Source organism: Cydia amplana, chromosome 21 (assembly GCF_948474715.1).
Source record: "Cydia amplana chromosome 21, ilCydAmpl1.1, whole genome shotgun sequence".
NCBI classification, from domain to species: Eukaryota; Metazoa; Arthropoda; class Insecta; order Lepidoptera; family Tortricidae; genus Cydia; species Cydia amplana.
Genome location: NC_086089.1, coordinates 7,809,402 through 7,836,505, shown reverse-complemented (window position 1 = coordinate 7,836,505; position 27,104 = coordinate 7,809,402). Strand labels below are relative to the sequence as shown.

The 27,104-nt window shown below is 37.5% G+C and overlaps 3 protein-coding genes across 3 annotated transcripts in view; all 3 read left to right on the top strand.

Moving 5' to 3' along the window:
* LOC134657849 (vitellogenin receptor) overlaps positions 1-9,287 on the top strand; it is a 72,942-nt gene extending 63,655 nt beyond the window's left edge. The window contains exons 36-38 of the mRNA XM_063513428.1: positions 580-654; positions 6,544-6,625; positions 9,186-9,287. Of these exons, the coding sequence (XP_063369498.1) occupies positions 580-654; positions 6,544-6,625; positions 9,186-9,287 (259 nt within the window). The remainder of the gene's footprint in view (positions 1-579; positions 655-6,543; positions 6,626-9,185) is intronic.
* A 3,667-nt stretch (positions 9,288-12,954) lies between these two features.
* Positions 12,955-27,104, top strand: part of LOC134658197 (ornithine decarboxylase 1-like) — a 44,387-nt gene continuing 30,237 nt past the window's right edge. Inside the window, exon 1 of the mRNA XM_063513806.1 lies at positions 12,955-13,209. The gene's annotated coding sequence lies outside the window, so the exon portion shown is untranslated. The remainder of the gene's footprint in view (positions 13,210-27,104) is intronic.
* LOC134658198 (uncharacterized) lies at positions 16,404-17,096 on the top strand. Its single transcript, XM_063513807.1, has one exon. It carries the CDS (start codon positions 16,404-16,406, stop codon positions 17,094-17,096), a length of 693 nt encoding a protein of 230 aa, XP_063369877.1.

Below are 27,104 nucleotides of genomic sequence, written 5' to 3'. Positions count from 1 at the left end.
AGGTCTGGCCGCAGACGTTTGGAATTTAATTTTCATTCGGTTTCCGCACGGAATGACAGGTGGGAATGGGACGACTCTACAAATGCATGGTGCTGTCTCGCTTGCACATGCCATTCCGTACGGAAAATTCCAAGCGTGCGGGGCTAGGCTAATCCGTGACGTGCCAAAAGGAGACATACTCGTAATACCCCCGGTTTAAACTCTCGCGCGAGCCACGAGACGAGCCGCGAGCCGCGCCACGAGACGAGTGTAAGCGGTGGGCTCGCGGCTCGTCTCGTGGCTCGCAAGCTCGTCGAGCTAATATAATTTAAACACTAACGGCACGGCATAAGGTTTATAACCGAATGACAAGCCGAACGCGAGTGTAAACGATGGACTCGCGTCTCGTGGCACGGCTCGCGGCTCGTCTCGTGGCTCGCGCGAGAGCTTAAACCGAGGGATATAGATAGGTGATACGAAGTTCACCGGGTCAGCTAGTAATATTATAATGACACTCACTCGATTCTGGCTAACTTATTAACTATACAGCTTTATATTATAACTTTACAGCATTATTCAACCGAAATACTTTTGTTGCAGGGTCAGATTCATGAACCCGACGTCTTTCAGCGGATCACAGACTGAAACACCGACCATAGACATGCCGACCACAAGGTAATTTTCTGATACAGATGTAGGTACTGCGCTGGTGGCCTAGCGGTAAGAGCGTGCGACTTGCAATCCGGAGGTCGCGGGTTCGAACCCCGGCTCGTACCAATGCGTTTTCTGGTTAAAGACATTTATTTACTCAAAAGAAACGTTACATTTCACTTAATGAGTAGGTAGTTTACAATGTAAACAAGTAGAAGTTATGACGATTTGTGAGCGTCTACATAACTACATAAATATGGGTGTAGCAGTAAAAACAATATATCAAAACGAAGTAACTAGAACTTATAAGTAAGTGAGAGTTTGTTAAGTACATATATTCATATTATTTATTTATTTACTTATTTACTAACATACAATAAAAACATGACACAAAATTACATTTATAATTTTTGTTATTCCTATTATTCTTTTTTTTATAAATTATATATGTGCTATACCTAGCAGAGAGAGGTTCAGTACACTAAACATTATTAATATTATTCGCATTGGCACCGGGCGACCGGCCGGTTTCTAGGCTCGCGGTAAGATGTTGTGTTGGCCAGGGCCGTATTTAGATAACCGGAATTTCAGAGAGTATATGGGATTTTAATTTATTCTTGAAAATTGAAAAACTTGGCGCGTCTTTAATATTTTTGGGAAGGTCGTTGTATATCTGTGCGCCTTGGTATGTTATATTTTTATTACCAAAGTTTTTAGTTCGCGGGAAAGTTAGGCATAAATTATTTGCACTTCGGAGAATTCTTTGGCCACTTTCTTTTTTGTTTTAAATGAGATTTGACAGTGTATTTTTTTGTGTAGTATGTTTCTTATTAGTATAATGGTGTTGTAAAAATAAAGTTGGTTAATGCTCATTAGTTTGGTTTCGGAGTAAACTGTTGTTGTAGGTGTTAGGTAATCCAAATGAAAGAGTTTTTTTACTATTTTATTTTGGACAATTTGGATTTCTTTAAGACTAGTTTTGCAGGCACTCCCCCAAATTTCGATAAGATAGTTTATTCTGGATTTAATCAGTGAGTTGTATATATTATAGCGTACATGATGAGGAATGCACTTTACAGTGTTTTTAATGGAACCCAGAATAGAAGACAGCTTGGACTTTATTTGTTTTATGTGAGCATTCCACGTTAGGCCGTCATCTAATATAAGACCGAGGTACTTCTCTTGTGATGATTTTTTGATTAAAACATTGTTAACAGTTAATGGATTAAAAGTAGAATATTTTTTGTTTTTAGATTTGAATATCATATACGATGTTTTCGATGCGTTTATTGTAAGCAGATTGTATTGGAACCATTTATGTAAAATTTCGAGGTCTTCCTGTGCTAATTTAATGATGTCAGTTATTGAGCTCCCATAATAGAAAATACATGTGTCATCCGCGTATAGTGATATCTCACCATGTAGATTAAGTTTACTTATGTTATTAATATAAATAATGAAGAGAAGTGGTCCCAATATCGATCCCTGTGGGACGCCGCATGTTATGGGTTTCGCTGTACTTTGATATTTGCCAATCTTAACGACTTGATACCGATTTGAGAGATAAGACGTGAGTATGTTGTGTGCATTTCCCACTATTCCGATGCTAGTAAGTTTATTTAGAAGAATTGAGTGACTTACGGTATCAAAAGCTTTCTTCAGGTCTATAAATATGCCAAGGACTAAATTTTTTGCATCAATTGATGATCTAATTTTCGTTACCAAATCTATAGTGGCTGATAATGTGTTTGATTTAGTGCGGAAACCGTATTGACGTTCGAAAAGGTAACCTATTTTTGTTAGATAGTTGTTAAGGCGGTTGTAAAGAACCTTTTCAAACACTTTGGAAATCACTGGCAAAACCGATATAGGTCGGTAATTACCAGGATCAGTTTTGGGGCCAGATTTGTAGATTGGGCTGACTTTAGCAAGTTTTAATTCATCTGGAAAGATACCTTTTTCTAAACATTCATTTATGCAGTTGGTGAGTTGTGGGGTAATGAGATTTTTTATACATTTTATGCACTTTGTACTGATGCCATCCAGGCCTACACTTGAGTTGCTATCCAACGAATCGATTATTTTAGAAATTTCGTCTTCCGAGCACGGGGTTAGATTTGATAACTGATCTGAAGTTGATGATGAACATTCGAAGGTAGATGTTAAGTTGTTCCGGTGTTGTTGCGGTATTTGACGTGCCAAATCAGGACCTATATTTATGAAGAAATCGTTAAAAATCTCACATACTGCAGCGCCCTCGGTAATAGTTACAGAGTTGTTTATTAGTTTTGGAGGATTGCGTTCATGTCTAATTTTATTACAGGACAGTTCATTTACTAATGCCCAGGTTCTTTTCGGATCATTCTTGCAATTTGAAAATTTTTCAGAGTAGTATATTTTCTTTGAGTTTGCTATTAATTGTGTAGTTTTGTTTCTTTGTTTGATAAAGCTTTCTTTGATCTGAGTATTTTTTGGGTTGCTTTTCAATGATTTCCAAAGTTGATTTCTGTAGTTTATGTTGTTAATAATGTTTTTATTTATCCAGTCACTACGGGGTAAGTTTAGAACTTTTGTTTTTGATACAGTACTTTTAGCTATGCAAGTTTTAATTGAGGAATCAAATTCATTATAACTGTTATTTTTTGAGTAAAAGTTGTAAGATTCAGCTAAGTTATATAGGCTGTTATAGTCAATCGCTTCATATTTAACACGTTGTTTTCTTTTCAATTTAAATTTTTCTATACTAACAAATATTTGTACGTGGTCCGAAAGCGCAGAGTCTAAAAGAGAGAGATGAAAATTATTGTCTGTTAGATTAGTTATGACATGGTCAAGTATGCTGTTTGTTGTTGCGGATTTCCGAGTTGAATAGTTTACGTCGATGTTATTAATTATAGAAAATCCACATTCTTGCAACATTTCCCTGTAATTCTCTGTATTTCTATCTGGTGATAATAGATTCAAATTGAAGTCTCCAAGTACTACCGCTCGCCTGTTCCTCTGCAAGTTCAGTTCAAAATCTTCCAAAAAATTGCTATTCCTCGTATCTCCGGGTTTATATATGGCACCAATATCCAAATTAAGCTTGTCAATGTGTATCCATAAGTAGTTGTTGCCATTTGTATAAGATTCTTCCAAAATATTATGTTTTAGATCGTCATGAACAAATATGGATACTCCTCCACCTCTAGCATCCGTTCTAAAATTTGAGTAATGACAATAATTGGGGATTTGTATACCTGCTTTCTCTTCTTCTGATTTTATCCATGTCTCAGTTAATATTATTAAGTGTATCTTATATGGTGTGGAGTGGATAACACATTTCAGTTCGTCAAGTTTTCCGGGTTTGACTATACTCCGAATATTGGTGTAAAATATGTTCAGCGAATTCGCATTCATATTAAGGCTTTCGTATGAGCTTGGAAGTTCATGTGTTATATTGATATGATCTTGAGTTTGAGGTTGGTCACTGTGAGTTTTTATGATTTGGAGTTTTTTGGTGGCATAGTTGAAACTATTTTGGGAATGCCATTTATATATTTTATGGTTATATCATTTTCCCCATTCTCTTTTCTGTTACTAAGCTCTTGACGCAGTAGTTTCAGGTTGTTCTGCTGGCTGGGTGTTAGATCCGCATAGATTTTAATTTCCTTATTCTCGATTTTATTCCTATTTCGCATCAATTGTTTTGGTATTTGCACGCAATCGAAGTAAACTTTAAGGGGTCGGATTTTAGTTGAGTCAAATTTTCCCAGTCGCATGATCTTTTGCGGGGCTGGCATAATATCCATGATAGATCCCGTTATACTAAGAACTTCATTCTTATCATGCTCCTGCTTTTCTTCAGCATTTCCCTCTTCTAGTTCCGCTATCCCGTAAATTATTATATTTTTTGCTCTGTTGGTGCGTTCATTGATCTCCCTAATTAATGTTTCATCGTCGCAGGAGCGCGTATTTTTGATGTCACAAGAAGTGCTGCTTTTGAGGCTATTGATGTCATCCTGTAAGCTCTTAACTTTTTCATCTGTTATAGAAGTGTGCTGTTTAAGTTGTGAGATCTCCTGTCTAATTTCATTGTTGTCCGCAACGAGGTTTTCTGTTGTTTGTTGTAAAGTGTCTATTTTTGTTTTTATTTGCGTCATATCTTCATGCAATGTGTTTAAGAATTGTTTTTGATTTTCAGCAAAAGCCTTGAACATTGTTGTCATTTCTTCTCTAAAAGATGTTAATTCGTTTGTGCAAGTACAATCCGGCCCTGGCGGCTGTTTACGTTTTCGCAGTGTGACTTGCATGTCTGCAGCGTCGATTTGTTTCAAGTTCGAAAGGTCCGGTTGTGAACCCATTTTCAAATAAGGTTATGGTTTATTATTGGATGCACTTTACACGCAGCGGTAGATATTAGAGGGAGTTAAAAAATGACAACCGTCCTCTTTCCTCCAAGTGATTAGTGATTATCGCGCACTGTTACAAAGGCGTTACTAAACTTTTATGGATTGTGGAAATGAGGTCTTATGTATTTCACTCACGGTACTATTTCACTTGTTTATTGTTTGTTCAATTTTAAATAAATTCTGCGACACGTCTAATCTGTTTGAGCGCGCTCACCGTTTTTCGGAACTTATGTACGAAATATCATTTGATATTTACCAGTTGCTTTTCGGTGAAGGAAAACATCGTGAGGAAACCGGACTAATCCCAATACGGGCCTAGTTTACCCTCTGGGTTGGAAGGTCAGATGGCGGTCGCTTTCGTAAAAACTAGTGCCCACGCCAATTACTGGGATTAGTTGCTAAGCCGACCCTAGGCTCCCATGAGCCGTGGCAAAATGCCGGGACAACGCGAGGAAGAAGAGAGAAGAGATGTAGGTACTACAATATTTGTTCGTATACATATCGTATTTTCTCGGAATCGTTCGTATTTGTCATGCTACTTCAGTCAAGTACTTTTGGTACCGAGACTGACTGAAATAGCAAGACACGTTCGTAAAGTCTATTTTTTTATTCGGTAGACTAAAATGACATTTCATAGTATGAACATCATGTGTCATTTCATAGGTACTATGAAATGTCATTTTAGTCTACCGAATAAAAAAATAGACTTTAGTTTTCCGTGAAAATACGATGGATAATTATCATTTAGGTAATATCTGCGCATAACATTTTTTTTCATCTCCGATTGAGCTGAAATTTTGCGTAAGTGCCTACATATTTTACGCATGGATGTCATTAATATATACTTGGTCAACCAGATCTTGACAGTAGAAAAAGGCGGCAAATTTGAAAAATGTAGGCGCGAAGGGATATCGTCCCATAGAAAATTTGAATTTCGCGCCTTTTTTACTGACAAGATTTGGTTGACCATTAGCTTTTTGTAAGATCTGGTTGACCAAGTATATAATAAAATTGCATATCGGATGACAATGCAATATTAAGCCGTATCCAGACGAACTGGGCAAATCGACCGATTTGATCAGGAAAATAATTGGCGTCAATCTCATCTAGCGTCCACACGTACACAATTTAATCAACAATTTGCATTCCATAGATACTAACTTCGAAAATTGGCAATTTTGTGTCCGCACCTGCTGATTTGATCGGGGAATCAAATTGGCGTTTGCGTCCGCACGGCCTGATTCGATCGGACAATTTCATCAGATTGGCGAAAAATTTTCTCGTCTGGACTCAACTTTAATGACATGGAGCTAATCTGATGATGGAGACAGGAGGTGGCCATGGGAACTCTGTGATAAAACAACGCAACCTAATTGTGTTCCGGGTTGTAAGAATTGTCTCGTTGAGTTGCCTGTGCGGAAAGAAAAGTACAGTCAGCGATAAAGGTTGAACCAAAAATGAAAATTTTCCTAAAAACTTATCTTTCTTATCTTATCTTTTCTTAACTTATCTTTGTCCTCAGCGGTTCCCGGCACGAGTTCGTCAACCCACTACAATTTGTTAGAGATGTTTGGCAGAGATCGTTTAGGAGCAATAGACCCGTTGTAAGTATATTAATTTCATATCATCGTCACGTTTTTACCGCTTTGGGCCACTTGCACCATTCACTAACCCAGGGTAAACCGGTTAAATCTGGAGTTACCATGGTTACCACTGTTACCAGTACAATTTACCACTGGTTAACGATTTAACCGGTTAACCTCGGGTTAGTGGGATGGTGCAATTGTGGGGCTTTGTAATATACATATACCTACTCAACCACACCCAACAAGTCAGTAGAAAGGCGTGAAATTCAATTTTGTATCAGAAATCAATTCTTCGCGCCACGAAATTTGCCGCCTTTTTCTGCTGTTGTGAGTGTTTATTAGTGTAAGGTCTGAGTAGACGCTCGAAGCGGAGCGTTCGGCGGGGCGTGCAGCGTGGCTGTGGGCTCACGCGTGATGTGAACAGCGTGCACTAAGGCCGCTCCTTTTTTTTTTTTAACGTTGGGGAAATGCGTTTACGCATGCCACCTGGTCCGGGGGAACCAGGGGGTATGACGGACTAACCAGTGGAGGACTACCGTCTAAAACCACCAACGAGTGCCGACTCCGCTCTAGATGGGGTGCCGCAGGGTCGCTGTCAGCATTCGACCACGTGCGCCCCGGCGGATGGCCTGTAGGCCATGGGCATTTTGGCTGCCAGTTGGTTAGCACCCCAGTCCTGTGAGCTTTTAACCGTGGGGACTCCCCCGGAGCCCCACGCAGCCCACTACGGCAGAGGCAGCAAGCGCGCATAGCGCCTGGCTCTGCCCCCAGCCCTCCTGCCTGCCCCGCTGCCTCCTTCTGCGACATAATTTCGTCACTGAAGGAGGCCATCGCCTTCCATGCCTCTTCGCTGTCGAGCATGGCATTAACAATGCTCGCCAACGAAAGGTCTGCACCTAGTGTTGCTTGAAGGGTGGCCCGCTGGGGCCCCCATGCAGGGCACTCCTCGAGAGTATGACGCGCCGTGTCTACAGGTGCGCCACACTCATGGCACATGGGGGATTCCTCCCTCTTTATGCGGTGCAGGTACTTACCAAAGCATCCATGGTTAGTAAGTATCTGCACCATGTGGAAAGTTAGCGTACCTTGCCTCCTTTCCACCCAACGTTCTAGATGCGGCAGTACTGCATCAACTGTCATCAGTCCATATCTTGCCTCGTCGAGCTCTGCCCTCCATCGGCGAAGTGTTTCCACTTGTGCAGATGCCCGGATATTTCGAACGTCTTCTCCATCTGGGAACTCTGCCGCCGCTCTTCTCCCAGCTCTGTAGCGGTGAACCTCCGCAAGAATGTGAGCCTGAAGGTCCCAGGGAGGGTCTGCAGCCAGGATCGTTGCCGCTGTAAACGATACCGTGCGATACCCACGTACAGCTCTCAAAGATATTGCCCTCTGTGGTCTGCGGAGCTGAGCCGTATTGTCGGCGTAAAGGGCATCAACCCATATGGGAGCGCCATATAGGGCCATATTCCGCAGGACACGAGAGTAAAGGAGTCTACATATAGAATTTGGCTCACCCACGTTAGGAAGCAGCCGGCCAAGGGCTGCAGCTGTAGACATCAGCCTAGGGGCAAGACTGGCGAAGTGCGCCTTAAATTGCCAACGGCCATCTAAAAGGAGGCCAAGGTATTTCATTTGGGCCTTAACCGCCACTACCTCCCCATTCACTCTAATGTTGGCATTACGAGGGGGTCCTCTCCTCGGACCATGGAAGAGCAGAACTTCCGTCTTTGGAAGGGATACCTCGAGACCCAGCTGGTGGATTCGTTCAACCACAAGTGAGGTCCCAATGGTCATTTTCCTCGCTGCATCTTCATATGAGAAACCCCGGCACGTAATAAGAGTGTCATCTGCACTAAGGCCGCTCCTATACGCTTGCATTTGTTTAACATGCACGCCGCACGCCCCGCCCCGCTGCACGCCCAACTCGAGCGTCCACTTAGGCCTTATACTAATGGTGAACTGAACTGGTAATGGCATTTGGCATTAAGACCGCCATTTCTGTGTATTGTTATAGGTATGTTGTGCCGTAAACTATTACAAAAACTTTCCTAACTCTACTAGGTGAAGGCGGGATTCCACCAGTGTGCGGCACTGTGCGGCACAAGCATTCAGTAAAAAACGCTTGTGCAGGTATGCCGAACAGTGCCTCACACTGGTGGAATCACGCCCTAATGTTCTGTCGTGATGCGCACTTAATAAGGATCTGTTTCGCTGCTTTTGTTGTCGTTACATGTCGTACAGATTTGTGATTGTCACGAATAATATAGTATATTGTGCGAATACACATGTGCGAGTAGGTTCGCAATATTTTTTAGTGTCTATTAAACCACTCCCTTCGGTCGTGTTTTAATTTATAACCACTCACCACTCGTTACTCGTCCGCACTTGTAACTATCGTAAATAACTATTATCTTATTTTACTAATATGGGGCATTATCTATGAAAAGGGACCTTATTGTCGATGGCGCTTACGCCGCACAGCATTGCGCGGCATTGTATTTATATCGGAGCATCGTTACGACAATAAAGTCCCTTTTCATAGATAACGTCGCATATAGTTTTCGTTGTTTTGCTACAGGGCACAGCTGGTTTATCCTTCGATATACCAAGACCGCAGGAAGACCTATCAGATACAGAGTCTGACATAGATTATAAAGACGAGAGAAATCTTATGAAATAGTATACCTAATGAAACACAACCAACTAGGGATGTAACGATACCGATACGATATATCGGCCGCTATAATCGGCAGGCCGACATATCGGCATCGCCGATTTAAATACACCCGATATCATAACAAAATGTAAACAACCCCAAGATATTTTATTGGGCAAGAAATTTTTGACCTCCATTTTAACATGATGTGTCAAAACTTACGTAAGGTTTACTACGATATATTACTTACTCAACGTAACAGTGAAGCTACTATGTATAATCGTGCTATTTTGCTAATAGGAATTGTATACCTATTTATCCTTATTTTTATTTTTCAGTTTTTTACACTTCTTAAAATCGAGTGTCTATTAACCATAAGTATGTTTCATCCATAAAAAGGATATAATTATTTGATTTATTAACTAACTACCAGGCTATCGATATCGGTATCGGTATCGTTGATTATTTACTTTAAATATCGGTATCGTATCGGCAAAATCATGTATCGTTACATCCCTACAACCAACTTGTCGGTAGAAAAAGGCGCACTATTCAATTTTTCTATGGGAATTAAGTCAACTCTTCGCGCCTACATTTTTAGGCTTCCGTACCCAAAGGCTAAAAACAGGACCCTATTACTAAGACTCCACTGTCCGTCAGTCCGTCTGTCTATCATCCTGTATCTCATGAACCGTGATAGCTAGACAATTGAAATTTTCACAGATGATGTATTTCTGCTGCCGCTATAACAAATACTAAAAAGTACGGAACCCTCGGTGGGTGAGTCCGACTCGCACTTGTCTGGTTTTTTTTTTAATTAAGTACTGGCCCTTTTTTCTACTGGCAAGGTCCCTGTGCCATATATTACCCTACAACAGTCTGTATCTATTTAACCTTTTGAACTTTTACTCTAGTCTTACTTAGTTTAGGGGTCACCTAGCCGCCTCCATACAATCGAAATTATGCTCTCATTTTAAAATTATATTATGAAATAACATGAAATTTGAGATTAACATTCAATTAATATATAATATATACAACTAGTATTTATGTCTGGAATAGGGTATTTGACTGTACCTATTTAAAATAAATTATTTTACACCATGCATGAAATAAAGCACCAGAAGATTAATAGATAAACGCAGACAGCAGTTATTTTTAGACACAATTTATATTTTTCTACTCCAGCACTTAAATGTGTCAATTAAATGACTGACAGTGATATCTAAAGCAATGTCATTTGAATGCTTTGTCTATAGGCTCATAAGATGACTGCTAGCAGTCATCTTATGAGTATAATACAACTGCTTTATTTTTTTTAAAGATACAAGTTCCGATCATCTTGATTGAAAGAGGTATGTTTTCATTTATACTTGGTCAACCAGATCTTGACAGTAGAAAAAGGCGGCAAATTTGAAAAATGTAGGCGCGAAGGGATATCGTCCCATAGAAAATTTGAATTTCGCGCCTTTTTTTACTGACAAGATTTGGTTGACCAGCTATACATTAATAACTGTTTTTTTTTTTTAAATAATAACTCAATTTTTTTTAAATAATAACTTTTTTTTTTAAATAATAAATCTTTTTTTTTAATAATAACTCTTTTTTTTTAATAATAACTCTTTTTTTTTAATAATAACTTTTTTTTTAATAATAACTCTTTTTTTTTTAATAATAACTTTTTTTTTTTTTTTTTTCTATTTTTTTTTTTTTGCTGCAGCTGTCATAGAAAAAGTAATGTATGCAACAGCTCATAATTGGTTCTTAAAATTCTCGGGTCTTTTTTTACAAAACTCGACTACGTCTCGTTTTGTAACTTCGACCCTTGAATTTTAAGAACCCTTATTATATCACTGTTGCATAAACTACTATTTAAAACCCGTATCAAACTATAAAGAGTAGGTAGTTTCATTGTGACGTCACATGCTAGCGTTTTCTATGAATTTAATAGTAGCAAAATCGTTTTGACAGTTTGAAAATAGAAACTGATTTGTTTAGTAGTCAAATACCCTATTGTACCTAATGCAAAGAAATTAGAGCAAGTAAAAGTTTTACATTTAAGTATTTTTGTTTTGTAAACGTACAAAACTTCGAGTCTCTATTTTTTTTGTATGCCAATTTTTAGCAACCAAAACTAGTACATATTTAATATAGATATATGTAGATCGAATTTAATTTAATGAATGCATGAAAATTGAATAAATGTAAATAATATTTTGTGAATATTATGTATAGATAAATAATTAATTTGGATTATAGACAGCAAATACGCTCTTCTGTAGACACTCAAATTATTAACCTTTATGGTAAAATTACCTATTAACCTGTTAATTATTGTCCACAGAAGAGACGACTTTTGTATTATAAATTTTGTAATCAGATATTAATTAATTGTATTTTATAGAATTGTTTTAGTGATTAAAATAATGTTTAAAAGCATTTGAGTTTTATTCGTGTTTGAATGTTTAAACGAAAATATATTTTGCCTAAATTGATACATTAAATTCTAATACGGAGACGAATTCGTGGATGGTCCAGAACGCAGGTGTTTGTGGCAAAGAGAATATAATCACTACGTTTTGTGGCCCGAACCGAAAGGTTTTTTTTTAAATGCTAATTGCGGGAATAATCAAGGAATTTGAATTCTACGCTTCCCACAGCGCGGGAATTTTAAAATTATATTTTACCATAATCTCATAAAAAGGTTATTTTAATAGGGAAAGTTATTTCAGTTTATCCAGAATCTTCCCAGATAAACTGAAATAACCTTTTAAATGAAAGGACCATGTAATATTTATTATCATTTATATCTAAACATTTTCTTATATTTCCTGTAAGCCTGTGCTTGCATAAGAGGCAAGTTTTTAATATTCAATCTTGATACATCGGTGCCTTTTAGAATTGTATTTATAGTATTACACCAGCTGAAAATGCTACTAAACGTTGCTTCTGGAAAAATATATATGGAAAACTTGGCATAATTAATGGAAGACTTTTTTTAATTGGGATATGTACGTTATAGTTATAGACCGAAGTTATCTTTCATCAACCCTCCCTACCCCTCCCCCATAAATTCGACCAATTATAGTGTCGCATTGCGTTGCGTATGTTTTGTGTCTCACGGAGGCACGCGACACGCGTATACCACTTCTATAGGATCCTACCTTCTATGCTGCATACTGACATTGCACACTTAAGCCCCCCATTCACACTCCTACCTTGTAGTCCGCCTCATTGGGTAGGATTGTGTATGGGGGTCGCGGACTACGTGCCGTCCTACAACACCCAAGTAGGATGCCTCTTGGGTCCTACAAATCCTGCAAGCCCCGCCCACCGCTGTAGTCCGCCGCGTAGGATTGTGTGTAGGTTGTCGTCCTACGTTGCGGACTACCGTGTTTGACGTATGACAACAGTGCGCGCCATTTTTTTGAAGTTTGTCGGACCAAAAATCACCCAATCACTCCACAAACAATGGATATTCCTATATACGCAACTGTTTTAAATCATAATTGATTTTTTAAAATGTTATTAGTGTTTTCCGTACTTTTTATGAAAAAACTAAACAAAAATTATTGTTTTTAATTAGTTTTAATGGAAATAGTAAACCGGTTTGATACAATATTTATTTTAGTTTCCGCCTCATAACTGCGCATGTTCCTTTTCATCGATCGCCGCGAGCAATTGACGGAAGTAAAAGTTGTAGATGGCGTAGCACGCGCGAGTTCCTTGCTCGCTCCTTTTGTGACATTTTTGCGAAACGTTCATCACGTTTTCGTGTGAAAACTAATCTTAAAATTCACACTAGGGCATGGTCGATAAAGTTTTTCATACGAGAAACCGTGATTTAAAATCTCTAATCGTGGTTAAGTTTTTTCGTGCCAAGTGCAACTAAACTATCAAGATTCCGCCGATACCTCAAAGCCTACCCAGTGGGTGGCTTAACTTGGTGAGTTTTTGATGATTTAACTATTTGTTACAGCTGTTTATGCATTACGACTATTAAAAAAAGCTATATTATGCGTTGCTGAAACTCCAGCCACCATAGAACATGGCATATAGAAGTTGTTGAAATATGCAACAATCGTTCCAATAAGCTAAAATAATCAAAATACTATAATGGACGATATTTTACCTATCTGCTTTGTTTAAATATTACTTAGCACCTTATTATACATCTATATTGAGTCAATAACTCTGAATCACTCGCCTTATAAGATACCTATGACGAAATATGTCACCAATCAGATTCAACACTTGGCAATACTTCAACGAAGGAATTATCTAGACTAACATGTGTGCTTGGTGAAGTTTGTATATACGAAAGTGTGATATAATATAAAACATATAATATGAAGAATTATTTGTCATAATAAAAAAATTACAAATATTTTATCATGAAACAATTTATGTTTAACCTTGGAAATACTGTATGCACTAACGACTCTTTTTTAATACATTACAAGTTGTATTAATTAGTTAATTACTATCTATCTGTTCATTAGTTGTTATGGTTATACAAGGATAGAGTCTGTGCGGAAAGCGAAGAGTCATCAAATGTATTGGGTCTCATACATTCCACGACTCTTCTCTTTCCGCACAGACTCTACAATTTACTTATTCAAACAAATGGAAATATGATTCCATACATTAATTTTTACGCACTGATTATTAACAATGTTTGACAACCGGAAGCCATATTTAGCATTAAGAATTTATAGGTCATAATGAGCAACTTTTACTATGGGATCAACCCCTACATCAACTTCAACATTTATTCAGCAAATAGGCCACAAGGGCACTTTACACATCAACATTGAATTTACATACAATCAAAAATAAATACATCAATAATTGAAGGGATGTTTACAAAAACAACATAACTGACTACACTGGTTGACACCTGAAACGATTAACAATGTTCTTAAAAAAGTGTCAACCGCTCTAAGCAGTTATGTTGTTTTTGTAAACATCCCTTCAATTATAAAATACGACTAACTGAAACTACCAACAATGCTTACTATATTTTGGCTATTCCACAGAAAACATTCTAATCTGCCAAAATGTATAAACAGAATTATTCACCCACTCGGGTTGGACTGTAGCAAAGGGGGGGCTGGGACTTGACAAAGTGGTGTCATTATGACACTATTTTTAAATGATTGTAATGTGTATATCACGTCAAAATAAGCATCTTTTATTGGAAAAACTTTTCTCTAAAATAAAAAATGGCCGAGTTAGACACCTCCAAAGATTGATATTTTTAAAGGGAGCTGGGACTTAGAAAATTTTCATTGAGAGTGGTGTCATTATGACATATATTTTAAATGATTTTAATGTATAGAACACATCGAAATAAGCAACTTTTACTTGGAAAACTTTTTACTAAAACTGAAAATGGCGGAGATAGAGCTTAAGGCAGGCCAGGCTTTTAAGGCAGGTCGGAGTAGGTACGACGACGAGCGAAGCGAGGAGGAGTGTTAGGTAGAACTGCGACCATACAGCGCGCGAGCCGAGCGAGCGAAGCGAGCGTGCCGCGGCAGCGGCCGGCGAAGCGCCAGAACCGACGTTTTTATAATAATACAATTTTACAAGTCCCAGCTCCCTTTAAAAACATCAATCTTTGGTCGCGTCTAACTCGGCCATTTTTTATTTTAGAGAAAAGTTTTTCCAATAAAAGATGCTTATTTTGACGTGATCTACACATTACAATCATTTAAAAATAGTGTCATAATGATACCACTTTGTCAAAAAAAATTCTAAGTCCTAGCCCCCCCTTTCGTACAGTCTGACCCCAACTCGGGGTTGCTCTCAAGTAAAAGTAGTTTTGTAAGACCTTATATATGTATTATATTCACCTCGCAAAAAATGGCTAAGGGGTGAGGAAGACCCTGTATGAATAAAAAATTTACTTCACCGCATACTTATAAAACTGAATTAAAATTTTACAGTGGATGTTGGATATCCTTATAGGTATAATGTTAATTTTATTTGTTAATAATGCTATATAATTATTATATTATTGCCTTGTTATTTCTGTTAAATGAAAAAGCGTGTTTTTATGTAATTGTGTTTATTTCATGACTATTTTATTTAATCATCATTATCTTCCTCGCGTTGTCCCGACATTTTGCCACGGCTCATGGGAGCCTGGGGTCCGCTTGGCAACTAATCCCAGAGGGTAAACTAGTTGGTATTAGTCCGGTTTCCTCATGATGTTTTCCTTCACCGAAAAGCGACTGGTAAATATCAAACGATATTTCGTACATAAGTTCCGAAAAACTCATTGGTACGAGCCGGGTCGAACCCGCGACCTCTGGATTGCAAGTCGCACGCTCTTACTGCTAGGCCACCGTCGCTATGCTTGTAAAATAGGTAAATTAGGGGGCTTGTTGCCCAAATTGAAACCTAAATAAATAAATATAGGTTGATACTATTTTTTGTTGAAACACAAATGACATGGTTTTTTTATAGATACCTATTTAATATAATATTCTGTCAAAATCTCAAAGGAGTGGATTATAATTAGGGATGTAACTATACATGATTTTGCCGATACGATACCGATACCGATATTTAAAGTAAATAATCGGCGATACCGATACCGATATCGATAGCCTGGTAGTTAGTTAATAAATCAAATAATTATATCCTTTTTATTCATGAAACATACTTATGGTTAATAGACACTCGATTTTAAGAAGAGTGAAAAACTTAAAAATAAAAATAAGGATAAATATACAATTCCTATTAGCAAAATAGCACGATTATACATAGTAGCTTCACTGTTACGTTGAGTAAGTAATATATCGTAGTAAACCTTACGTAAGTTTTGACACATCAAGTTAAAATGGAGATAAAAAATTTCTTGCCCAATAAAATATCTTACTTGGGGTTGTTTACATTTTGTTATGATATCGGGTGTATTTAAATCGGCGATGCCGATATATCGGCCGATATATCGTATCGGTATCGTTACATCCCTAATTATAATATTATGTTCAATATCATAATGTATGTAGTATGTACATTGTATTATTTATTTCCATTAATGGTTTGTTACGTAATGGGCAATTGCATGTAATTTTATTTTTTTAATTTACAAACACGCTTTTTCATTTTATTATAGGTCTGAAATTAAACATGGAAAACTCAAAAAAGCAAGACTCCTTCTTCTTGAAGGGCAAGAAACTAAATGGGAATAAATTTAATAACAAGGTGAGACCAGAAGAAAATTACGGCAATAATGATTTTAAAGGTAAAGTTCAAAATTTCAAACAAGACTTCATAGGAAAACGTCAGCAGAATTTTGACCAGATCCGTGTCCAAAAAGACAACAGTGATGAAAAGAAGCCATTCGATAAAAAAACTTATAGACTGAAAAAGTATAGTAAAAAGTACAAGTTAGAGCAATGGGAAGAACAGCGCAAGAAGCTCCTGCTCCGGAACCTGCAGAAAGACCTCAAAACTGACGAAGGCGCCGGTACATACAAACCAAAAACGTTTGATGAGGATGCAACCGATGGCCAAGATGTCACAGGCCGATTCGTCAAACATCCAGATTTGATAGAAAAAGAAAACGCAGAAAGAGTGGAGAAAGAGAAAAAGAAACCAACTCTCACTGCCAGAGAGAGACACGAAAAGGTGAAGCAAGACAAGTTAGAGAAGCGACAGCAAGTGCAGAAGATAATTGAGGAGAAAAAGCAGAAAATGCAAGAGTACAAGAAGCAAAAGCAGGAGAAGTTTAAGAAGTTAAGTAGGAAAACTAAGAAGGGGCAGCCGGTGATGACCGGGCGCTTGGAACTGCTTTTGGAGAAGATACAGAAGAACAAGTAGGAATCCAACACAACAGTTATGTGTTGAGAATACTGTAAATGGCTGAATCAACTTTCTTGTCACTCATTGCCATGGTTACGTTCTCCTGGGTCACTCTTTAAAACCTGATATTTAGGCATTTAAATTCACCGAACACGCTTTTTTCTGATACTTATAAACCCTTTCCTTTGAGGGTCGTCTACCAAGCGTGTCAGAAGAAGGTGCTATACAATGTCTTCTAACAAACTATGCTACTATTGTCTCTTGGCTGACCGGACAGAATAACAACAAGAAATAGTTGATCCACCCAAATCTGATTTTTTTTAATGTTCCGAATACTATATATTGCCTCAGTTCAACCAATATTTAATTGTAGTATAAATATTATTGTTTTAAAAGCAGTAAGATTAGGAAGTATTGGCAGTTGGCACAGACTATTATAATAGTTCTTACGAAGTATTGGCCAATCAAACTACTATATCATTATTATCTGGGATTTAAAAACGGCTTACTAGTAAATTTTGTGGCCTCATCAATTTTTTAAATGTATTACAATAGCAAGTCCCAAAATTGATATCAAATGTCAACAATTCAATTTACATTTTTGTTGCCCAAAAAAGGTGCGTCTTTTTGGTACAAATAAGACAATATGAAGTGTTACCATTATGAAATAATAATTGATGTGGCATAGTTTGATTTTCTGATTAATTCACCGTTGTTTATTATGAACTGAAACAAATAAATTGACCCAAGGTCTTTTTAATCAATCATATTGTTCCTTGAATTGATTATTTTCAGTCACCATACCATTGACGTATAATATCTAAGGACGGGCTAATGGGGCACTAAACATCGTACCAGTTCAGTGGTGCTACCCACGAATTCCAGCCAATCGTGCAGTCTAACGCGACTAGTTGCGACCAATAGCGCGCGTAATGCGAACTCTTCAACCAATCGCGCGCGTGATGCGAACTCATCAACCAATCGCGTAGCTATTTCACACCGCTGTACTGGCCCCTGTCATGCCTCATTATTATTGCCCGTAAAGCCAGTCCCTAGATATCTATGTCAATGCACCATACTTAATAAAGACTCTTGGTAAAATCTTATTCCAAGACCATACTTTGTAAAATTTTAATTTATTATACCAGTCAAGACAAATTGCATGTTGTATTATGTAACGCCACAGAATAAATAATAGTAGTAGATACAGTTAAAATTACGACAGATATGACCGCTAGGTGGCGCAAGCGCCACGCGCTTCATATGGCTTACCAGCAAAATTGGTGTAGGACGGATGTACTTGTACTACTTGTAGGTACTTGTTGCGGTGCGACGAAATCGCGGAGTGAGCCACGCCTGGTAGCGCGCAAAAGTATGACATGCTTGTAAGGCTGGCATACCTAAAGATTGAGATATACGTTACATAATTGCAGCTGACTGTATCTCATCTCATACTTCTGTATCTAGTGTTGTGAATAACGCTCATTTCGAGGCTTAAAGACTCGAACCCTTAAGACTCTCGAGGCTTAACGCCTCAAAGGTGGCAAAGACGATTTCTTACATCCATACGCGTAAAATAAATAAAGTTGGTCAACCAAATCTTGTCAGTAAAAAAAGGCGCGAAATTCAAATTTTCTATGGGACGATATCTCTTCGCGCCTACATTATTCAAATTTGCCGCCTTTTTCTACTGACAAGATCTGCTTGACCATCTATAAATACAATTCTCAAATATAGTCGAGTCTTCAAGCCTTACGAGTCTTTAAGCCTAAAAATAAGCGTTATTCACAACACTGCCTGTATCCATTGTGTAAATAGCATGACCAGATGTCATAATGGCAAGACATGCTCTTTTCTTTTTTAAATAATGTTAAAACTTCACAATATTAACCAAGTAAATTGGCGAAGCAAATTCGATCATTAAATCTAAATCGTTCTCTTCATATTCATTATTTTGTTGTTATATTAGAATAAATCGTACGACTCAAAGAATGACCCAACTGTAAAGACTCTGCATTTGAAATTCAATCTTAACTGGAAAGAAATATGGTTGAATATAAATGCGAGACCAGTTTTGAATTTGGTCACTTTTATGTACTTACTTTACATATTGTGTATTTAGCAGTTAAGGCAAAAATCTAAGTTTTAGTGTTATTTTTTATGTTGCTTGAGTAACATGCAGTTTGCTAGTTGTATCCTTTTACTTGTTGGCGTTGTTTTAATTGTACTTTGATTTTAACTGTAAGTACAAGTTTTGTCTTTATTAATTGATTTTTATTTACGATTCCGTTCTTACGACACGTAGATACATGTCTAATACAGCTATTCCATATCTTAATAAAAAAAACAGAAACCACACTATAAATACTTATAAGCCTTGTAATAGATTTTAATGGAGGATTATTTGGTAGCAAATTTAAAAACTTTAGGTGCGAAGAGTTATCGTCCCATAGAAAATTTAATTTCGCGCCTTTTTCTACTGACAAACTTGTTTGACTGGCTATAGTTACATTCACAAAAAATCGCTCGATAAATAATTACTTAATCGAAAATTTACCAATCATCTTTGGTCCACAACTTAAAATGTATGTATTGGGAATTTTCTGTTACCTTAAGGTACTTAAACAAGTCTTTCGTGGCGACCTTCTTTTTAAAATTCAATAAATAAGTAGGTATTTTTCTTTAAAATCTTTAGGAATAACCCGACGTATTTACAAACTTCACCAAGCCGTTACGAATTGATATATTATATTGATATTACCTATTTTAAGCAAATAATTACAGGTAGGTAGTATTTAATAAATACTACCTACCTGTAATTATTTGCTACATACTATTTATATGAACTAATAAAATACATCTATCTAATCTAACACCTTTAAACGAGCAATTCTTGTTTATTTATTTATTTATATATATATATATATATATATATATATATATATATATAATAAATATAATATAATCGAAAATTTACCAATCATCTTTGGTCCACAACTTAAAATGTATGTATTGGGAATTTTCTGTTACCTTAAGGTACTTAAACAAGTCTTTCGTGGCGACCTTCTTTTTAAAATTCAATAAATAAGTAGGTATTTTTCTTTAAAATCTTTAGGAATAACCCGACGTATTTACAAACTTCACCAAGCCGTTACGAATTGATATATTATATTGATATTACCTATTTTAAGCAAATAATTACAGGTAGGTAGTATTTAATAAATACTACCTACCTGTAATTATTTGCTACATACTATTTATATGAACTAATAAAATACATCTATCTAATCTAACACCTTTAAACGAGCAATTCTTGTTTATTTATTTATTTATATATATATATATATATATATATATATCGGGGATCTCGGAAACGGCTCTAACGATTTCGATGAAATTTGCTATATGGGGGTTTTCGGGGGCGAAAAATCGATCTAGCTAGGTCTTATCTCTGGGAAAACGCGCATTTTCGAGTTTTTATATGTTTTCCGAGCGAAGCTCGGTCACCCAGATATTAGTGTTTTATAAGCGGAAAATCCCAATACACTGTATTGGGGTTTTTCCGAAACTTCAGGCACGTTTTATCCATACCTCGATAGGTGCCTAAATTAACCTTTTCGACGCCGTGTCAAACACAAAAGCTGTCACGCTGACGCCACGTCACCGAAGTGTCAAAACTGAAATTGAACTTTATGCGTGTGCACGCAGGTCTATGTTGCTCTGTGGTATGTGACCGATTAATCGGTATGTGGCGTTGAACCTACGGTGCGGATATATCGGTAATTGGCGTCCAAAAGGTTAAAAGGTACTGTGTGAAAGGTCAAGTAAAACGCTATTGGAACTAGTGCCAATAATCGTAGTTTAGGCTGCGACGATTGCATTGGCTCATATTAGCAGACATCTTTCAAGTTAACAGTCACGCTCCGTGATTGTTACGCCATTTAGGGTTCTAGCTAAATTGATCATTCCATAACATAAGTATGGAACATCCAATTTAGCTAGGACCCTAAATGGCGTAACAATCCCGTGTGGTGACTGTACATACATTGATTGATCCTCCCGAATCACTGAACTTTAAGCCCGTCAGAGCGTGACACGCACAGTTCACTGCACGATTTGGATATATTGGATAAATTCATTCAGGCCACCGAATACTCGGGCAACCCTAATTTTACCCAGTTGGGTTGGTTACACGTGTTTTATTTTATGACATCTCATTTATCTGCGAACATTATAAGAATAAAAAATTTACTCATGAATTTTGACCCTATGGAACAAAACTTTATTTGGTGCGCGCTGAGCCGCCGGGGCCCCCTAGCCGAGGCGGGGTCCCTAGGCAGTTGCCTACTTTGACTTAGGATTAATCCGGCCCTGCCTGGCACAAAAGTACAATAAAAGGTTCCGTCACACAGGCGCGTTTTCCGGGCGAGCGGGGCGCTTTTACATATAAAACGCTCACGCTCCGCCCGGAAAACGCGCCTGTGTGACGGAACCTAAAGAGTTGAAGCATTTTAGGCGCTTAATATTTCTCTGTAAAATATCTGGTTCGTTACGGAAATTATTTTTAGAATATATTTCAATTCGTGTCCAAAAATGTTTTGCCAATGGCATTGAGCGTGTTATAATTTTATGTTATCTCACGTTTGACCCCTCAACCCCCTGGCGCCAATGCGGATCGTCTGATATGCAAAATTAAACAAGCGACCTGATTCACCCGATACGATATCGCACACTACTTGTTACCGTGCGCGTGCGCTGATTGCGAAGATTCTTTGACCTCGAAGTCATTCCCAAATAAACAAGTGGATCTGTGAACAGAGGGGTTACCGCGAAAACCGAAATACGCAAATTGCGGGGATCTTCCTCTTTTACTCCAATGAAGGCGTAATTAGAGTGAAAGAGAAAAATGCTCGCAATTTCCGTACTTCGTTTTTCGCAGTTATAGCTCAGAACCTCCCCCTCGTGGCATATCAAACCGAACGAGGGTTCCGCCATTTCGTTTCAATTGGGATGCGATGACTGAAAAAAGAAATGTTCAAATCAGAGATGTTACGAATATCCGCAACCGCGGAGCTTCCGCATTATTTTCAACATCCGCATCCGCATAAAATCGATACGGAGTTTAATGCGGATGCGGATGTGGAACAGGTTGGTACAGGAACGTCTTAGCATCGGCGTAAATGCTAGACTGCAGAGACTGCTAGGTAATTTAGTCATTAGCCAAAAAACCTATTAGAAATTAGCAGTCAAGCTTGAGCCGGTTTTTTAAAATAAAAATTACTAAAATGTAATATTTTACGTTTTTTATGTACCTATCTTGACATCCGCATCCGCGGATGTGAGCCTTTAAAAATCCGCATCCGCGTCCGCGGATGTCAAAAAATCGGCATCCGCAACATCCCTGGTTCAAATGTTGTTTTTGCCCGGGATACTATTTACGAGCGGGAAGGTTCTCGAGTGCTGGCGACCACGTAGCGGAAGCACAGAATAAGTAGTAGTATTATCATACCTGAAGGCACAGCGTGGGTAGACCCCCCACAAGGTGGACTGATGACCTGGTAAAGGTCGCGGGAGTCCGCTGGATGCGGGTGGCGCAAGACAGGTCATTGTGGCACTCTTTGAGGGAGGCCTATGTCCAGCAGTGAACGTCCTCTGGCTGATATGATGATGATGACTATTTACGAGTATTGGTTATGAAAAACTGTTCCTGGTCTGCGGACCAACTGAAGTTATGTAAAACTGTCCAAAAAAGATACAGAAATTCGAAACTATACAGTCGCATTTCCTTTTCGGATGTAAGTAGGTTGAAAAACACGGCACGTGCCTTGTAAGAGTTGTAAGTACGTTAGGTACATTTAAAGCAATAATTAAATCAAATATTAACTCAAAGTTATATGTATTCCTTCCTCTATCTCTCACGTGTTGGCTTATCTTGAATCACACATGACAGACGTGTTATTAGATAACTTAAGTTATATCCTGTCAACTTTACATATTATAATTTAATTTCACTCTGCATAAATGCGTTACAAGCCTAAATTAACTAATAACCTTTTGTTTTAATCTATAATCTATTTGTATGAAAAGGATAAACTAATTGAGGCTAACGCACTACAGCGTTTATGAAGAGTTAGCCTGAAATATTCGAATACACAGTAACTATATAGTTATAGCCATATATTATTATTTACCCAGCTATTATGTATTTATATGGCATTTCTATAATATTAGATACAGATTTTCTAGGGTCCGCCTAAGAACTACCTACTTACCTCAGATAATTTTACGTACGGTCTATGTAATAGTTTAGAATTTAGATTTTAATATTATATTTTTTCTACTCCAGCACTTAAATGTGTCAATTAAATGACTGACAGTGATATCTAAAGCAATGTCATTTGAATGCTTTGTCTATAGGCTCATAAGATGACTGCTAGCAGTCATCTTATGAGTATAATACAACTGCTTTATTTTTTTTAAAGATACAAGTTCCGATCATCTTGATTGAAAGAGGTATGTTTTCATTTACAATAATAACTCTTTTTTTTTTTAAATAATAACTCAATTTTTTTTAAATAATAACTCCTTTTTTTCTACTCCAGCACTTAAATGTGTCAATTAAATGACTGACAGTGATATCTAAAGCAATGTCATTTGAATGATTTGTCTATAGGCTCATAAGATGACTGCTAGCAGTCATCTTATGAGTATAATACAACTGCTTTATTTTTTTTAAAGATACAAGTTCCGATCATCTTGATTGAAAGAGGTATGTTTTCATTTACAATAATAACTCTTTTTTTTTTAAATAATAACTCAATTTTTTTTAAATAATAACTCTTTTTTTTTAATAATAACTCTTTTTTTTTGCTGCAGCTGTCATAGAAAAAGTAATGTATGCAACAGCTCATAATTGGTTCTTATTATATCACTGTTGCATAAACTACTATTTTTAATAATCTCTTTTTTTTAATAATAACTCTTTTTTTTTTTTTTTTTGCTGCAGCTGTCATAGAAAAAGTAATGTATGCAACAGCTCATAATTGGTTCTTAAAATTCTCGGGTCTTTTTTTACAAAACTCGACTACGTCTCGTTTTGTAACTTCGACCCTTGAATTTTAAGAACCCTTATTATATCACTGTTGCATAAACTACTATTGTGGGTCCCATGCCCGATGCAGCCCGATATAATATAGGAACGCATCAAGACCTGAAATATTTGTCACGACAATATTATAGGTCAAACCAAATTGGCAGTTATTTACTGAACATAGAAAACTATACTCATCATTTTCTGTTGGGTGCTAGTACTAGTGTAAGACAAAGATAGTATGATTCTCTCTGTCTTTGTTTGAAATGAGACAGTCCTTTGATAAACTATACCTAACGACATATTCAGGTCGACGCACTTATCATTAAAGGGAATGCACCCATATGTCATCGTTTATTGTATGTATCTCGGACACATGTCGCCATTTATAAAGTCTGTCTAGATATACTCTTTGGTCTAGATCCTTACACGCTTTTGACATACTCTTGTCATCCTGTGCATGTCCTGTGCCGTTTGCTCCGCGATCTTCTATACATATATGTATCTTCTTCTTCTCAGTTGGATACTCTTGTCAGAGCAGTCGTGGTCATTGGGGTCGTTGTACGGCTTTTTTCGTTATTTCCCGCCATGCTTCTCTATTTCCTGCATTCCGCACGCACAGATTTAAAGGTGATCCGGTGAGATTTTTAACTTGGTCGGTCCATCGCATTGAGGGCCGCAATCTGGGTCTTGTGCCACCCACTCTGCCCTGAAATATATGCATATATGTATAATGTACGTTTTTTTTTCATTTACGGGATGGCTTCCTTTTTGCACACTTCAATTAAGTAACTCTAAGCATGCCCTCGCGTCATTCTAGATACCTGTGAAATAGGTATATTATGATACACTTGAGCCCCGCTGCACGCCCAACTCAGGCCTTACCACGCAAGCTTACACTTAGCAACAAAATTACTAAGTTAATAATATAACGTTACCTGCTTATCTAGAATCATCTTATTACGATTACATCTCACAAGTTTGCTATCTCCGTATTGTCACGGTTCCGATTACGGCTATAAACCCCGAAGTTATTATACTTATTATATTAGATAGTCTGCGGGGTTATACTATGTTTGTACAAAGATAATCGGCACGAGTTGAGATAATGTTTTCTTGTATTGGTTGGTAACATGCGGATAGAACTGAATATTTCTGGTCACCTCCAATAATATGTTACACAACGAACGCCGCAGAAATATCTGACACGATCTTATTTGTAGAGCCGTAAGAGCGTCTCACATATTTTTGCGGCCTTCGAAGAGTAACATATTATTGCAGGTGACTGTACCAGCCCATGGTAAGGGCTCATTTAGACGATGGAGAACTCGCATGCGAGTTTCATTACATTGCGGGTTCTGATCGGCCGGTTGAATTGGGCGTAACCAAATAGTCCGCAATGTAACTAAAATCGCATGTGAGTTCGCGCGCCGTCTAAATCAGCCCTAACGCATGTAGACTTAGCGTGCAAAAGATCTATAAAACGACAGAGCCATAGTTTTAATTTAACCCCTCGACGCAAAAAGAGGGGTGTTATATGTTTGACGCCAGTGTCTGTCTGTCTGTCTGTGGCATCGTAGCTTTCCAACGGATGGAGCGATTTCGACGCGGTTTTCTTTAGTGAGAGACATTTTCACATTTGTAATGATCGGTCCAGCATTTAAAGCGTATAAAATCTTTTCCAAAAATATAATGTAAGACATTTTTGGGACATAGCGTAGGGTGTTTTTTGCTGAGACCTCTTAACTTTTTGACAGTAAAAGCTAGTGAGTATTTGCCGCCAATTACACATGAAATGTTTTTAGTAGCATCTACCTTGCATAAAAGGTAATAATATTAAATTAAAGGTTAAAAGATTAGTAAACATGTAAAAAAACATGCAAATCTAACTTATAAATCACTTTTGCTGTTTATCACTGACATTTGACTTTGATTATTGGCACACTTTTAATTAATGTCCTTTGAAGAGCAAATACTATGGCCTTATTCATACAGATAAACATTATATACCAACCTAATTAATAGCCGATAAACGAGCTTATTTACAAAAAATATCACGCTCATATGTCATGTCTACGTTGATAATGAGGTGATGTAATGTGGACATATAATGTCAATATCGGGACATAAACTCCATAAATTAATACTTCTGTGAGCTGTAGACCTCGCCAACACCTACGGCTCCGTCATTTTGAAAAATTTCCAAAATCTGAATAGACAAAAAAAATTGTCGAATCTGCTCACTAAATTTCACGAGAATCAGTTAAGTAATGCGACCTAGAGGAGAAAATCCCGGCATACGAAAGAATTTACGCATAAGCTGAAATGGAGACCTTCGCTTTCGGTCTGTCAAATGTACACAAATATTGCCCCAAAATTTTGAAACTCCAATTCTAACGTCGAGAAGAATAAAATTCTTACTTCATCTTTCCCGTTCGAATCTGCGGAATTCCAATTTCCTACCCACTGTACAATGAAAAGCGTCTCTTATTCACTACGTGCACGACTGGTGCTGCCCTCATTTTGTCGGACTTTCTACGTTAAATCTTATGGAGTAAAATTAGTTCAAGCGGCTGCCGTGTCGCTAGTACTAATATCAGACATTCCATAAGATTACCTGTGTTTGTGACGATCAGCGCCACTTCCCCCTCCACCGACTTCGCACATTGCCTATTGGGAAAATATGCTTTTATGCATGATCGGCTGTTCTCATCTACAATTTTTTTTTAATGGTAAACACTTTATTCGACATTATAATATTATCTACATTTCTCAACCGATTCTTCTAAAATGTTGTGTGCAGAATTGATTATTATATGCGGAGTTCCATCAGAGAATGGTCCTTACGCACGTCCTTCCGTCTTTGATGGAAAGGTTTCTTCCTTATGCACATGAAGCGTAAGGACCCTTCTATAACGGAAAGCCACGTACCTACC